General features: G+C 40.3%; 1 protein-coding gene across 2 annotated transcripts in view; it reads left to right on the top strand.

Annotated features, from left to right (window-relative positions):
- LOC139478824 (maltase-glucoamylase-like) overlaps positions 1-14443 on the top strand; it is a 69170-nt gene that overhangs the window by 39441 nt on the left and 15286 nt on the right. For both annotated transcript variants that reach the window (XM_071261484.1, XM_071261483.1), the window contains 17 exons: positions 3-129; positions 701-851; positions 1471-1604; positions 2020-2054; positions 2254-2370; positions 2802-2950; positions 3581-3665; positions 4998-5054; positions 6711-6841; positions 7665-7753; positions 8813-8862; positions 9321-9479; positions 10121-10176; positions 10970-11282; positions 12078-12226; positions 12982-13156; positions 14098-14194. In XM_071261484.1, the coding sequence (XP_071117585.1) occupies positions 3-129; positions 701-851; positions 1471-1604; positions 2020-2054; positions 2254-2370; positions 2802-2950; positions 3581-3665; positions 4998-5054; positions 6711-6841; positions 7665-7753; positions 8813-8862; positions 9321-9479; positions 10121-10176; positions 10970-11282; positions 12078-12226; positions 12982-13156; positions 14098-14194 (2074 nt within the window). The remainder of the gene's footprint in view (positions 1-2; positions 130-700; positions 852-1470; positions 1605-2019; positions 2055-2253; positions 2371-2801; positions 2951-3580; positions 3666-4997; positions 5055-6710; positions 6842-7664; positions 7754-8812; positions 8863-9320; positions 9480-10120; positions 10177-10969; positions 11283-12077; positions 12227-12981; positions 13157-14097; positions 14195-14443) is intronic.

Below are 14443 nucleotides of genomic sequence, written 5' to 3'. Positions count from 1 at the left end.
AGGACATGAACGAGCCTGCTAACTTCGGCACCAACGAGGAGAAACCCTTCAACTGGCCGGAGAAGGATGAGCCCTACTGGAGTCTCAAGTGTAGCGACAACAAATATGACGACCCTCCATACATAACCCGTGAGATTGTGTTGAGTGTTTAGCAGCAGCAGGTTGTTGCAAGATGGGTTTTAATGTTGATGACGTGCAAACCTGTAAGTTTATGCTATCGTCGGATCCTAGGTTTTCGGACATCATATCTTTTCATGTTTATCGCGATCATTCTCACCATTACAAGGGGTATAGCATCACACAGACATAATAAATACTCGAGGATGGTTTGTTTTTTTAGATATGGTTGTCTTTTATAAGTGAGATGTTTTACTTTTGTGTTTGTGTTTGAAAACTACGAATGTTTCTTAAGCTTCCGAAAGCACATAACTCGGTGATATAATTAAGTAAAAATAATTGTTGTTGTTTTTCCTTTGGGGCAATTTGACATGGCCCTACTGCTTTTTAATATTTTCGTTGACATTGCCGTGATAAAAGAACGGTTCTTAAGAGTTCTCGACCCTTGTACGGACAGCTTGAAATATACCTATGTCATGAACGATTGTAAGAAGCAACACATCACGATATTATCATCACTGATCACTGATCATTGATAGCCACAGTTTGAATGTGTCGTGACGCATACGTCTACCTATGGCAGGAGCTGCCTTTAACTACGACGGCGAAAAGACTGATGGACGAATCTCGGACAAAACAATATGTATGGTGGCTCGGCAGGGAAACAATGACGAGTACAGACACTACGATGTCCACAGTCTGTACGGCTGGAGCCAAACTATGTCTACCTTACAGTAAGTACACCATATACCCCTGGATTTCTAGCAAGCTGTCCTCGGTTTAAAAATGGTTGACTTTTTCGACCTGCATCGCTTTGTGCGCCCGTCGCACATTCCAAAATAATATACAAAACAATCAGATTGGAGGGTTGCACGTTTTGTGGAACGGGACCCTGAGAAGTAGTTGTGAAGAAGAGTGTTCTCCCCCCCCCCACCCCCCCCCCCCCCCCCACACACACACACCTTTTTAAGGAAATTAAATTATGTGTGTTGATGCAGTGTCTCTTTAAATCCACACATGCATCTATAGAAGTTACTCAGCTGTATGGGTGATCATTAATGACTGCACCTTGCATTTGTGTGTGAGAGAATATGATTATTGTTAGTCAGCAATTTTGCAGCTACCTTGCAGAAAGGATGATTCAATGGCTAGAGATGTTGGTATCCAGTGCTGTCATCATGATGACAAGCATCTGAATGCTGAAATGATGTTGTCCATAGAAGCCATGCCAGCCATCGAAAAGTCATTGTAATATTTTAGTCTAAAATAATGTAATCCCAGGAATCATGTTCTTATATGGAGACGCCAAATATATATCGACCCAAACTGGATGAAAGTGTATCTTATTTCCAGGGGTGTACGGGAGGCTACAGGGAAGCGTGGTATCGTCATCTCCCGGTCCACGTTCCCTGGTAGCGGCAAGGAAGCTGGACACTGGCTTGGGGATAACAGAAGTGACTGGGACGATATGAGATTATCCATCATAGGTCAGTAAAAATATGTATTCATCAAGACGTCCTCAGGATTAATGCTATGCTTTTCAGATATATTTCTGGTAAGTTGTCAACTTCTGAATCCAATTCGCTTCTGTAACCGTTAATGATGAAGGTAATGCATGGGGAATCGATGTTTACGATTTATGCAAACAGGGATATAAAGAATACATGGAGAAAAAAAAATTAAGTACAAAATTGGGCAATTTGGGGGACTGATTGCCACTTAACTTGGGGCTAAGCGGTAACACGCCGCATATGTCCTCGCGTTATCTGTAGCATAACGGGTACTTCAGGAAATTGTGGTGGAGCCAAAACAGTTTCTCCTTTGGCAGAAAGGTTTGAAGCCCAACCAAGAGAATGAATGTCTATACTGAATGAACATGCTAATTCGTTGACGTTTTTTCAGGTATTCTGGAGTTTAACTTGTTTGGAATACCTTACGTAAGTAAAACTGATATTCACGTTGAGATTACATAATATATATTTAAGACCACTCTGCAGCCACATGGCGTCATTTCAGAATTATACTCATAAAAATACCATCCCAAAGCTAGATGACAAGAAATATAAAAGGCATACATTAATATCACAGATTAGTTTGATTTCAACATGTTCACTCCTTCACATGTGATACTTTCAGATTGGAGCTGATATCTGTGGCTTCTTTGACAACACTACCGCGGAGTTGTGTAGTCGATGGATGCAGCTTGGGGCCTTCTACACATTCAGTCGCAACCACAATGGTCTCAACTATATAGTAGGTGCCAGATAATGCCAGAAATACAATGAATCCAATGCACATACCATCAGTTCCAAGATGTATTTACATAGTCGTTATTCTACACATTCAGTCGCAACCACAATGGTCTAAACTATGCTGTACGTGCCACCTAGATATATTAAATACTCTGTTATTACTCAAGGATTAATTCAGAAATGCAATGAATCCAATGCACATACTATCATTTCTAAGATGTATTTATGTATATCTAGTCATTGTTGAAACCCCTCTATTCAATGTTAAAGTGTAGCGTTCTTGTAAGCTTGTTGCATCAGACAGTTTTAGACATACCAATAGTGCATGACATTTATTTTATGTTTGATATGTATGTTGAACGTTTCTCCTTAACAATCTTCAAGTTGACTAAATGTAGAAGATTGTGATGGGTATTGTATTTTTTGCTTCAGAATCAAGATCCTGGGGCTTTCGGAGGTGATGTTGTCCGTATGTCGCGGGAAGCGATGGAGACGCGCTATAGACTCTTGCCGCATCTGTACTCGTTGTTTTACTTTTCACATGTTAAAGGCGAGACTGTCATCAGGGCTCTAGTCCATGTGTAGGTTAATCATATTACTCAGATAAACCGACTTTTTTATGTCGAGATTTCGAACGTTGATTCCATACCTGTAAATTTCATTTGAAGGGGAACACTGTAAATGAAGTCCTTTTCTAAAAATATTAGCTTCTGTGGTGACGCGGCCGTCAAATCGTCTGTTTCGATCAGAGGGGGTTTATTGTGATTTGATGCCTCTGATTAACCAGTCTAAATCAAGTAGTTTCAAAATTCAAGGTAGAATCATTGTTTAACGTAAATTCAATACCGATGACGGACCAGTCGGAATACAGGATTTTAAACTATCATTTTAGAATGGTGAGGATCTTGCCAGTTTGTTGATGAGTTTCTACCAGTATGTAGTTACTGAGTATGAACACGTGTTGGACTTGACAATGATAAGTATTTACAACAAAAGTAGTTTTTTTAACCGCACCACAACAGGTTTAAAACAAGTTCAACTTATCAATAGTAAAAATCTTCTTCTATGGTCAACATGGGTTTACAAAACATTTGATATCTGTCAGTGGTTTTATTAATTGAAACAAGGAAATGATATTTATTTCAACTTCTTCTTGTGCACTATGTTGAGAACTATTTTTCCCATTTCCATGGTGCTATATTTTGTTTCAGATTTCCAAAGGACAAGAATACTTACGGTAACCATGAACAGTTCCTGTGGGGCGGCGGGCTTCTCATCTCGCCTATACTGTACGAGGTAAGCCATTCCTGCTTGGTTTACAGTGGTGCTCAGACTAGTCAAGTGTTTGAATGGCATTTAGAAGTAATACACATAAGGAAGAGAATTTATATATTATGTCAACTTGTTTATTATGAGGAACACAACATTTCAGAGTATATGCTTACTCCTTCATCAGATGACTGAATGCCGTGTGGCAGAGAACACAGAAATGTACCTTAAGAACAACAAAAGTAACAAGATAACAAAAGGTACCTCATAGCATTCATTCACCTGATGAAAGAGTAAACATGTACTGCGAAACGTTGTGTTCACTCATAATAAAGAAGTTGAAATCTATAAATGCATTGACTAGTGCTCCATAGCAACCCTAACTGTAACTTACCGCGACCAGAAATACTGTATTTGTGACTGATAACTTGGTATTTAATAATGCCTTTTCACGACATGACCATTATGTAGAGGGGAACGTCCGCGTAACTCATTCCTTAAAAATAATGGAGCAGAGGCCCAGCAGCGCCTGAGGCCCATTATTTTGAAGGAATAGAGAGTTATGAGAATATTCCCCTACTTAAAACATCATCCATACGTTTACACTTTGACAAAATATTCCGTTGTAGAAAATATTTGAAAAATAAACCAGAATTCTTTGTTGTCGGTTTTTATACTGCGTGAGTCGCCCTTGCATTATGCACAAGGAATACATTCTCCGCCGCTGTTGCACGTGCACCAAGCTCTCACCAAGCTGACATTTACAATGCATGGTACACGGCTCCTCATAATGTCGTTGGGTCCTAAGCTAGTATTTGTCAATCGCTTGCACATTGTTAATAAATGCTGAAGGGAATACAAGGAAATATAGAGCCCCGAACAAGGATGTATATATTACCTGATGTTTTTTTTCTCGTCAAAGGTTTATCTAATTGCTATAAACATGAACATTGTTGGAGGTAACCTTCTCCAACACAATATCATATACATATTATTTTGAGGTTTTGAGCATTATGCAAAATTATGAAAATATTTACTAATTAATTGCACACCATACCTTGATGTGCCGCCTCAAATCAAGCGTTGCGGGTTCGAACCCCGCTGACGACACATGGTTTTGGAAAAAAATAAAATATTCACTTGGCATAATGATAAAATGCAAAAAATAGTTCCGTCTATTCCACATTGAAATTTATTAAAATGTTGGTTCAAGATAATGTATAGTTGAAAACAACTCTCCATTCCTGAAACATGATAGAATGACATCACAGATGTGTTTTAATAAATATTCCATACACTTAGCTCTAAGATGGACTAGAACATGTAACTTTATTTATTTGTTCTTTACAATCTTTGCAGAAACAGAAGCTTCTGAGAATGTACATACCCGACGGAAGATGGTACAGTTATTACACGGTCAGTATCTACATGTATATCCACCAGAGGAAGAAGGTAGATAGCAATTATAACATGGTTAGTATCTACGTGTATATCCACCAGAGGAAGAAGGTAGATAGCAATTAAAACATGGTTAGTATCTACATGTATATCCACCAGAGGAAGAAGGTAGATAGTAATTATAACATGGTTAGTATCTACATGTATATCCACCAGAGTAAGAAGGTAGATAGTAATTATAACATGGTTATTATCTACATGTATATCCACCAGAGTAAGAAGGTAGATAGTAATTATTACATGGTTAGTATCTACATGTATATCCACCAGAGTAAGAAGGTAGTTAGTAATTATAACATGGTTATTATCTACATGTATATCCACCAGAGGAAGAAGGTAGATAGTAATTACTACAGGGTTAGTATCTGTTAGTGACAAGAATATGTTACAGCTTTTTCATTGTTAGTGTATAACAATCCGGTTATAGCATGTTTAGTCTCTATATATAACAGAGGGAAAATGTAACAGTTTTATTTAGAGGATATTTGGATTTCCTCTCAAATAACATGTCTACCTCCCTCACCTCACCCTTACCTGTCTCGAGATATTCACAAGTGGATGGTTATTTGAGGAGAACAGCCAAGTGTTCCATGTAGTATGTATTTTCTGGAAAACATACACTCAGATTGAAAGTAGTTCCGGCAAAAAGTATTTACCGTTTGGCGTGAAATAACAGTTCCCTGTCCAGTCAGTTGTGCTGATGGTCAGAGGTGTGGTAGTTCACTGTACAGTCAGTGGCGCTGATGGTCAGAGGCGCTAATGGTCAGAAGCGTGGTAGTTCACTTTGAGGTCGGTGGGCTGATGGTCAGGGGTGTGGCAGTTCACTGTACAGACAGTGGGCTGATGGTCAGATGTGTGGTCGTTCACTGTACAGTCAGTGGGCTGATGGTCAGAGGTGTGGTAGTTCCCTGTGCATTTAGTGGGCTGATGGTCAGAGGTGTGGTAGTTCACTGTACAGTCAGTGGTGCTGATGGTCAGAGGTGTGGTAGTTCACTGTGAGGTCAGTGGGCTGGTGGTCAGAGGTGTGGTAGTTCACTGTACAGTCAGTGAGCTGATGGTCAGAGGTGTGGTAGTTCACTGTACAGTCAGCGGGCTGATGGTCAGAGGTGTGGTAATTCACTGTGAGGTCAGTGGCGCTGATGGTCAGAGGTGTGGTAGTTCACTGTGCAGTCAGTGGGCTGATGGTCAGAGGTGTGGTAGTTCACTGTACAGTCAGTGGGCTGATGGTCAGAGGTGTGGTAGTTCACTGTACAGTCAGTGGGCTGATGGTCAGAGGTGTGGTAGTTCACTGTACAGTCAGTGGGCTGATGGTCAGGTTGAGTCCTCGATGCATCCCGAATATGATCCGGGGTCATTCGGCACCAAATGTATGGTCATAGATTTCGTAGATTGATCTCACTAAAGTGGTAAGCTGGCATGTTATATATCTGACGTTCTTCTCAGAGACACATTATATATGTCACTCAATCATTCTATTACTCAATCACTCACGCAGCTATCACTCACTCACTAACTCAACTCACTTATATGATAAAAGGATACATCAGCCATGTTCTATTCACAATGCATTAACTGTGTTTTGACCTGCTTTGACCTGTGCTAATATGTTTGCAGATGAAAGAGGTAACTAAGACTGGACAGATGTATATGGATGTCCCGGTCAAGCCAGACACCCCAGTACAACTCCACCTTCGTGGCGGATATATCATTATTACACAGGAACCGGCTAACAATACACATTTCAGGTACATGGAGATTAACAATAAAAAACATAATACAGAAATACCACTTTTTTTCATCATAATATTATTTCCGATCATTACTCTGATTCGATACTTCGATGTTTCTGTGTCAAAATATAATTTCCTACGGTTAAACAACACAATCTTGTAATGGCCGTTGCGTTCTCTGATGGAACAGGGGCGGTGGGGTAGCCTAGTTGTTTATGTGTTCGCTCGTCACGCCGAAGGCACAGGCTCGAGTCCCCATATTGGAACAACGTATTGCTGGAATATTGCTAAAAGTAGCGTAAAACCATACACACTCACTCCCTTACTCTGATAGAACAATGCTTGTGACTGATGGTGGATTTGATGTGGCTACTTTGTGTCTCTTACCCATGCTTGCTGTAATAGGCGACTATGCTTGTCGTAAGAGGCGACTATGAATGGATCGGGTGGTTAGTGCATGTCATCCATCCCAAATGCGTGGACCGATGCTCATGTTGTCAATCACTGGATTGCCTGGTCAAGACTCGATTATTATTTGAAGACAGCCGTCAGATAGCTGTAATATTGCAGAGTACAAACAAGAAACAACCTATATTCCAGCTGTATGATGGCGGTCTGTAAATACTCGACTCTGGGCGATACAAACAAGTGATTGACATCATGAGCATCATTCCATGCAAATTGGTACGATGACATGCAATCCACCATATCACCGTTAAGTCGCCCCTTTGCCCAGCATAGATTGCTGAGGACCTATTTTGTTTATCTGAAGTAAGCACGGGAATTTCCTGCGATACGAGAGGGTTCATATCGTCATTGTATTTTCTCTCCACTCAAGTCGCAAGAACCCCTTCACAGTCCTGGTCCCTCTGTGCCCTATCAACGCAGCTAAAGGTTGGTTATACTGGGATGACGGTGAATCCATTGGTGAGTACCCACAATCAATGAAGACACAACTTTATCATATATAAGGTGATGTCGACGATCCCTTTAATTGTTTTGTATTTAAATGTGCTTTTAAACTATACATATAGAAAGAGCTAAGCACCAAACCTCCTTTATTTTCACATATCCTAAACATGTAATTAAAACCAAACCTTTCCTTGAGAAATCTATTGGAAACCTTTAGAAATATCATTGACCTCATATCAATAATGTCCGATAATGTCCGAAGTATCACTGAAGTATCTGACGGAACACTGTATATTCGTCCAGATGGGCCATACTGGTTTATATTCGATGGTACAAAGATGCATATTAGTCACATTACTCTGCAATGAAATATGTGATAATCAATTTCTGCTTCTGTATTTCTGTATGAATATGTCACTTTATATTTCGTCAGAAAAGTAATACAGGTTACAATTTTTGAAGATGGCTTGTTTATGTTAATAATGGTAAGGCTAAAAAATATAATAGTCTTGGTTCTCAGGCACCGCAGTTCGCAGCACGTTTCATTTTAATTTCCATTTTAAACACAAAAAACATCCTTAAAAATATGCCAAGTCCAACGGTAATAATAATAATAATAATAATAATAATAATAATAATAATAATAATAATTAATCAATAATTATTATTATTAATGATTATTATATTAATAATTAATAATCATTTAGGAAGTGAAGTGGAAGGGGATATAGGAATGGGTGATGTCCGTCCGTCATGTTTCATTTTTGGAGCAGAACTCAAAAACCATGAGAGACAGGTCGTGTGGTGAACTAGAGTTTCCATAGCATCGACTTTGACTTAGACTGAAAATAGCGTTAGTGCTTCTTTCAAGGGCAGATCTTGAAAACCGTACAATATTTCTTGCCTTGCACACAAACAGACAAGTCGACGTATTGGCGTGAATGAGCATTTCATGTTTGTTTATCAATGTCACAGCACAGTGCGTTATTGTCTCATATTTTGACACAAGAGTCACTTTGTTGGATTTGTATTTAAGCAAGCCTTTTCATTTCTAACATAAACAATCTGTTTCAGACACGTATGAGAATGGGAACTATTACATGTCCACCCTCTATGCCCATGACGTAAGTACATCCCCACAAAATCACGCCACACAATGTTATCTGTAAGTATGGTTGAGACAACATGTTTTAAATATTTGAACGACCTGTGAAGATTAGGGTTAGAATAGGTCTTTAGGTACCCATGTTTGGCATAAGAGGTGACTAACGGGATCGGGTGATCAGACTCACTAACTTGGCCGATCTATGTCATTGTATCCCTATTTCGTGGACTCGCTGATATCAATCGCTGGATTGTCTGGTCCAGACTTGATTATTTACAGACCGCTGTCATGTTGCTGGAATATTGCTGAGTGCGGCTATGAGCAACAAAAAAAAAAAAAAAATTTTTTGGAACAGATTGCCTTCTGTGTATGACAGCGAAACTATTACGCCATTCCCGATTCGCTGTAAATAGACCCCTTGTATTTACACATGGTAAAATCTACTGGCTCTATACAGTTAAACCTCAATGTTCACAGAATGTACTGGACTTTAGTATCGACCACAACACACTGTCTGAGGTCAATGACCTCTACATAGACAGCATCATTGTCCTCGGAGTGGAGGTGCAGGTCAACACGGTCAGACTGGTATCTGAGAACAGAGACCTCAACTTCACATATGATGCCGACACGAAGGTAAGGGATGTGACCTCAAATTTAATTATGATATAGATACAAAGGAAAGGAGTGTGACTTCTGGTTCACGGAATTGAAGAACTGCAAGTCCAAATATTGACTTTCCATCAGTATCTTGTGTAACCTCCCTGAACCCGAAGACACCTCCTCATTCTTTGGATCATCTCAGAATTTAATTCTGACATTATTCTTCAATTCCGTGAACCAGAAGTGTGCATGGTACAGACAGTTTAGTGCAACAAAAGTGACGTTCGAAATTTCTTTGGATGAAATTAAGTCATTTTCCAAATCTGTAACATCTCCTAAATAACCCACATTATTTCATGGTAATCTTGGCTATGTTCCCCCTCAACCCTTCTTGTCGTTAAATAATATAATTTATTTGGTATGGAAATCCTTTACACATTTCATGCAAAAGGTTCATTAAAGTTGCCCGGTCTGAGAATATACAGGTGTGGCTTGACTAATTTCTATGTGTATATATAAGTCAATTGATATTCGCATGAAAATCACAAAAAATAAAAAAATCACTTGCCCTTTGACATCAACATCAAGAGGAAACTACTGCATGATGGCCAGTCTTGCTCATGCACCATCATTAAAAATCATTTATAAATGCAACTCTTTCTTGATTCTTTCAGATTCTCCAGATTACCGATGACCTCCCCGTGAATCGACCATTCCAGCTCTCTTGGACGTGAGTGTAATGATACGTGGAAATAACGCCACTGGTAGTCACAGTATATTGCCTCGCACAACACATCCGTGTCAGCCTGGAAGTACATGCACATGTAAAATTCTCGCCTATCATAGTTGCCTCAGACGAATATTCCTATTATCTCTGTGAGCTGTACTTCCACGTGTTTACTTTAAGAAATTAATTAAAAGCTATTAGCCAAGCTATGTTTAGATATTTGCTGCTGGACCCAACATTTGTACCTCCAATCAAATTAACCTCACACCTCTAACGGATTAAACTAGATTAGCTTTTTCATTATCAGCATCAAGCAACGACCATTTTATCATGTTGTGGGTAGATTTGTTGGTCATGAAAGTACACGTTCTATCTCCCCTGACTCTACACAGTGCTTTAGGTGTAGCGTCAGGGAAGTTTAAAAACATTGCATTTAATCAGAAATGCTCATAATGTTTGTCCCTGAAGGAGTAGCCAAACACATTTGTGTGAACTGACATTACAAATTTGTTGGTAGAACAGGAGTATTTGGATGGGCATTCGCTGTCTGCCTTTACGTTCTAGGCAACAGTTTCTACACATAACAGATCTGTCAGAATAAATGCCTGTAGGTATTCATGCTTGTACTAAAAACATGAATATATTCCGTGACAAAAGGTTCTGACCTACTCTGATCTCACATACATTCAATGTTGACACAAGATGTTCATGAAATGAATGGTCATGTTGAAGTTAAATAGTGCCGTGTGCCAGTAGACACTGCACGTTGGGCTGCATGACATTGAATATCCCCTAGGTCAGCATCGCCCGAAGACTACACGAAGATTGACTGCTACCCGGAAGTCCAAGGTCGTGTGGTCACGGTCAATGAGACATCCTGCAATGAAAGACACTGCATCTTCACAGTCGCAGAAGACACTTCCGTCCCGGAATGCTACTTCCCTCAGACCAACTATGGCTACCGTGTGTCAGGGCTCGTGGAACAGACTACCCTGGGATTCCGGATACCCTTGACCAGGATTGAGAGTTCCCCTGGTCCCTTTGGAAAGGATATTAATAATCTGACATTTGAAGTAGAAGAACTTGACAACCACTTGCTCCGATTTAAGGTTAGTTTTGAAATTAAACTTTGTCCTAGATGTAAGGAGAAGTGAAATTGGGTTTAACGTCGCGTCCAATATTTTTGCACTTATAGAGCGACGTGGATGCACGTGTGTGTCTGGCTGCTGGTACTAGTCTTCACTGATGCCGATTTATAGTGCTAGGCCTCTGAGATACCATGCCGCAGTTCAACATGAACACCCCACTCAGATACAGTATACTGACTTCGGGCCGACCAGTCCTTGTTTTAGCCCTTTAATACCGAGCGCCAGACAGGGTAACAACAAGTACCATATTATAACATCTTTTGGTATGATGCGGCCGGGGATCAAATCCCGGATCTTCCGCTCTCTGGGCGGATGCTTTATCACCAGACCACGGAAATTCAGTGTGTCATGTCTCTAGTTTGCGCAGACACAGATCAAACTGTTCCAAGCACTATATTGATCTTTCCTTTGTAAAACAAACACAACATCATAGATAAATTAAAGCATCCACGCCAGAGAATTATCACATTGTCACAAATATTTGTCACTCTCTCAATTTTCATTAAGGTGTGACAACTCCATGTAGAGGTCAAAGCATGGCATAGCATCGCGCATCATATTGACAAACGTTTTGGTTTGAGGGCCATTGCATACCCTTCATTAACGTCACTGTGATATCGCCAGCTCCAAATGCAATTAACAGTTTGCTTCTCTGATATGCTGATTGTCATTTTTTATGTTAAGCAGTTATAAGGAATGTACGTTCTCAACTTAAACGGTAGCATCAAATAAACTGCGGTCATAATTTTTGTCCAGTTCTACGACCCCTCCTCTTCCCGATATGAAGTACCTGTTCCTCTGGAGTTGCCGAACACGAGAGCTACGGAACCTTGGTATCGCCTGGATATCACAAATAATGACACCTTTGCTTTCCGGATTATAAGACACAGCTCAGGAGCAGTCCTGTAAGTAGTGTGCCTATAAAGTGAGAATGTGAGTGAGTGAGTGAGTATGGTTTTACGCCGCTCTTTGCAATATTCCAGCAAGAGGACACGAGAAAGGAGCATCACGCATTGTGACCCATGGGGTTAATTAGGACCACTTCAAGCTTTGCAGTCTCAAGGCTGTTCTATTTTGTTAATGCGGGTAGCAACTCAATTCAGTGATGATCTTTGAAATTCGGGTTTAGAGTCCGCGTCTTAAGATGGCATAGCTTTGTTAGGACATTAATTGTACTGCTGGGCAAAAGAAAGTAGACACCCATGTTTGATGGTAGCTGATATGAAACAAGAAATGGTTATTCGATGATGATGTATTTGATACAGGTATCACAGTTCTGGTTTGGACCTTAAGTTTGAAGTGTTTCTTTTGTAATCTTCTTGTCAAATCCAGTTTTCATGGTTTCTTTTGCCTGGCAGTTTTGTTTGAATACCAGTTTCAATGAAAACGTAATATGATCATGGGTCACTCCAAGGTGGTAAACATGACCCATTTCAGTTGGACAGCGATATCAGCATATCTTATACATTGTATTGCAAGTAACTTCCCTCCTTCTTTTATATGTGTTTTATGTATGTTATCTAAACGCCGATAAGTCTGAGTTTGAAGCAAGCGTGTTGTAACGATGCTCTTCCGTTCCTGCCAAATGTCAGATCCTAACATATGATGTGTCATCTCCCACACCTCCCTGTGTAATGACTTGACGCTGTCCTCTCCCCAGCTGGGACACGGCGGTCGGTGGCTTCACATTCGACGACCAGTTCCTCCAGATCGCAACCAGGCTTCCCTCCACAAACATCTACGGCTTCGGCGAGAACACCCATGACAAGTTCCGACATAATCTGTGGTTCAAAACATGGCCGATGTGGTCGCGTGACCAGTGGACGATGTACAGTGTAAGTTGGATTGGCTTTCACAAAGTTCCCAATCTGCAGTTGCATTTTTTATAATTATGTTATCAGGGAATGATACCCTCCTACCTCAGCAAGTGATTCTTACCACTCCTTGGTTCAGGGGATGATGTAGCTTGTTTAAATCTCAAGTCAGATTTGTTGCTAAGGTTCATTTATTGTGGACATGAATTTTGAACATTGCACACATGAGGTCCTCAGATGTGCTTCTGTTGCCTGGCTTGTTTATACACAACACATATCTTCGAAGAGTCTGTTGGTACTTCTTACCAACTCTTAACTCGATCACATTATCTGATCCGGACTTCCAATATACAGAGAGAGACTATCTGGTCATATTTGGTACCTGGAACACTCATTCCTCTCTCTGACAACTCACAAAATACTACGGATGGTAATTTCAGCTGCCCCCACCGAAATAATGTTTCACTCCATGCGCCATGAGTCATAACCCATATCTTAATAATAACATTTCTTTTCCCTCAAGTGGTAGATTCAGTTCATGCTATCAAACTCTTTCTGTCGAAAATAACTCGGTAAACTACCTAAGTTCATCGGCCAGTCGGACAGCATGAAAAATGAATACTATATCAGATGAGTAAGCAAAGGAAAGACCCCTATAGGACCATTGCAGTCCAGCAGTACGTTTCTACAGTATTTGGTCTCGTCAAACTGAATATTCCCAATGTTTTCTGGCACTTAAACCAAATCTTGCAGCTTTTCTTCAACACATGCATAACTATTTCTATCCCCAAGAGTAACAAACGCAATCAATCTTCAGTCTCACGGGTCTATGACTTTTCCCAGTACAGTCACCCAACTTGTCTCTGTTTTCCTATTTACATATTAACCCGAATCTTTGTAGACTTTCATAAACACCAATTTAAGTTAAGAAGTTAGTAAAGCGACGATATTGTGTCATGCAGACGTACGAGAACCATTATGGAGTCCACCCGTTCTATATGGCTATGGAGGAAGACGGGCAGTCCCATGGTGTCCTCCTGCTCAACAGTAACGCCCAGGGTATGTACATCGAGCAGTGGTGACACGCGGCAACTCCACAGTGGATATATAACGTAGAACTGTACACCGCTTCTTGTCATATACGCTGCAGACGTTACCTTAGTATATTATATTCCGTATACAGGTTACAGTTTCAGTCAATTGTCACTGTGCATTATATTTTGTCCTTCGTGCTGATTAGCTAGTTCCTACCACCTGTTCCATGTGTTGTCATTGTTTGCGAAGAGACCCATACAAAAGTGTCGCCTT

This window comes from Haliotis cracherodii, unplaced genomic scaffold, assembly GCF_022045235.1.
Source record: "Haliotis cracherodii isolate W230 unplaced genomic scaffold, xgHalCrac1.p SCAF_4, whole genome shotgun sequence".
In the NCBI taxonomy this organism is placed as follows: Eukaryota; Metazoa; Mollusca; class Gastropoda; order Lepetellida; family Haliotidae; genus Haliotis; species Haliotis cracherodii.
This window is presented reverse-complemented; position numbering and strand designations above follow the sequence as displayed.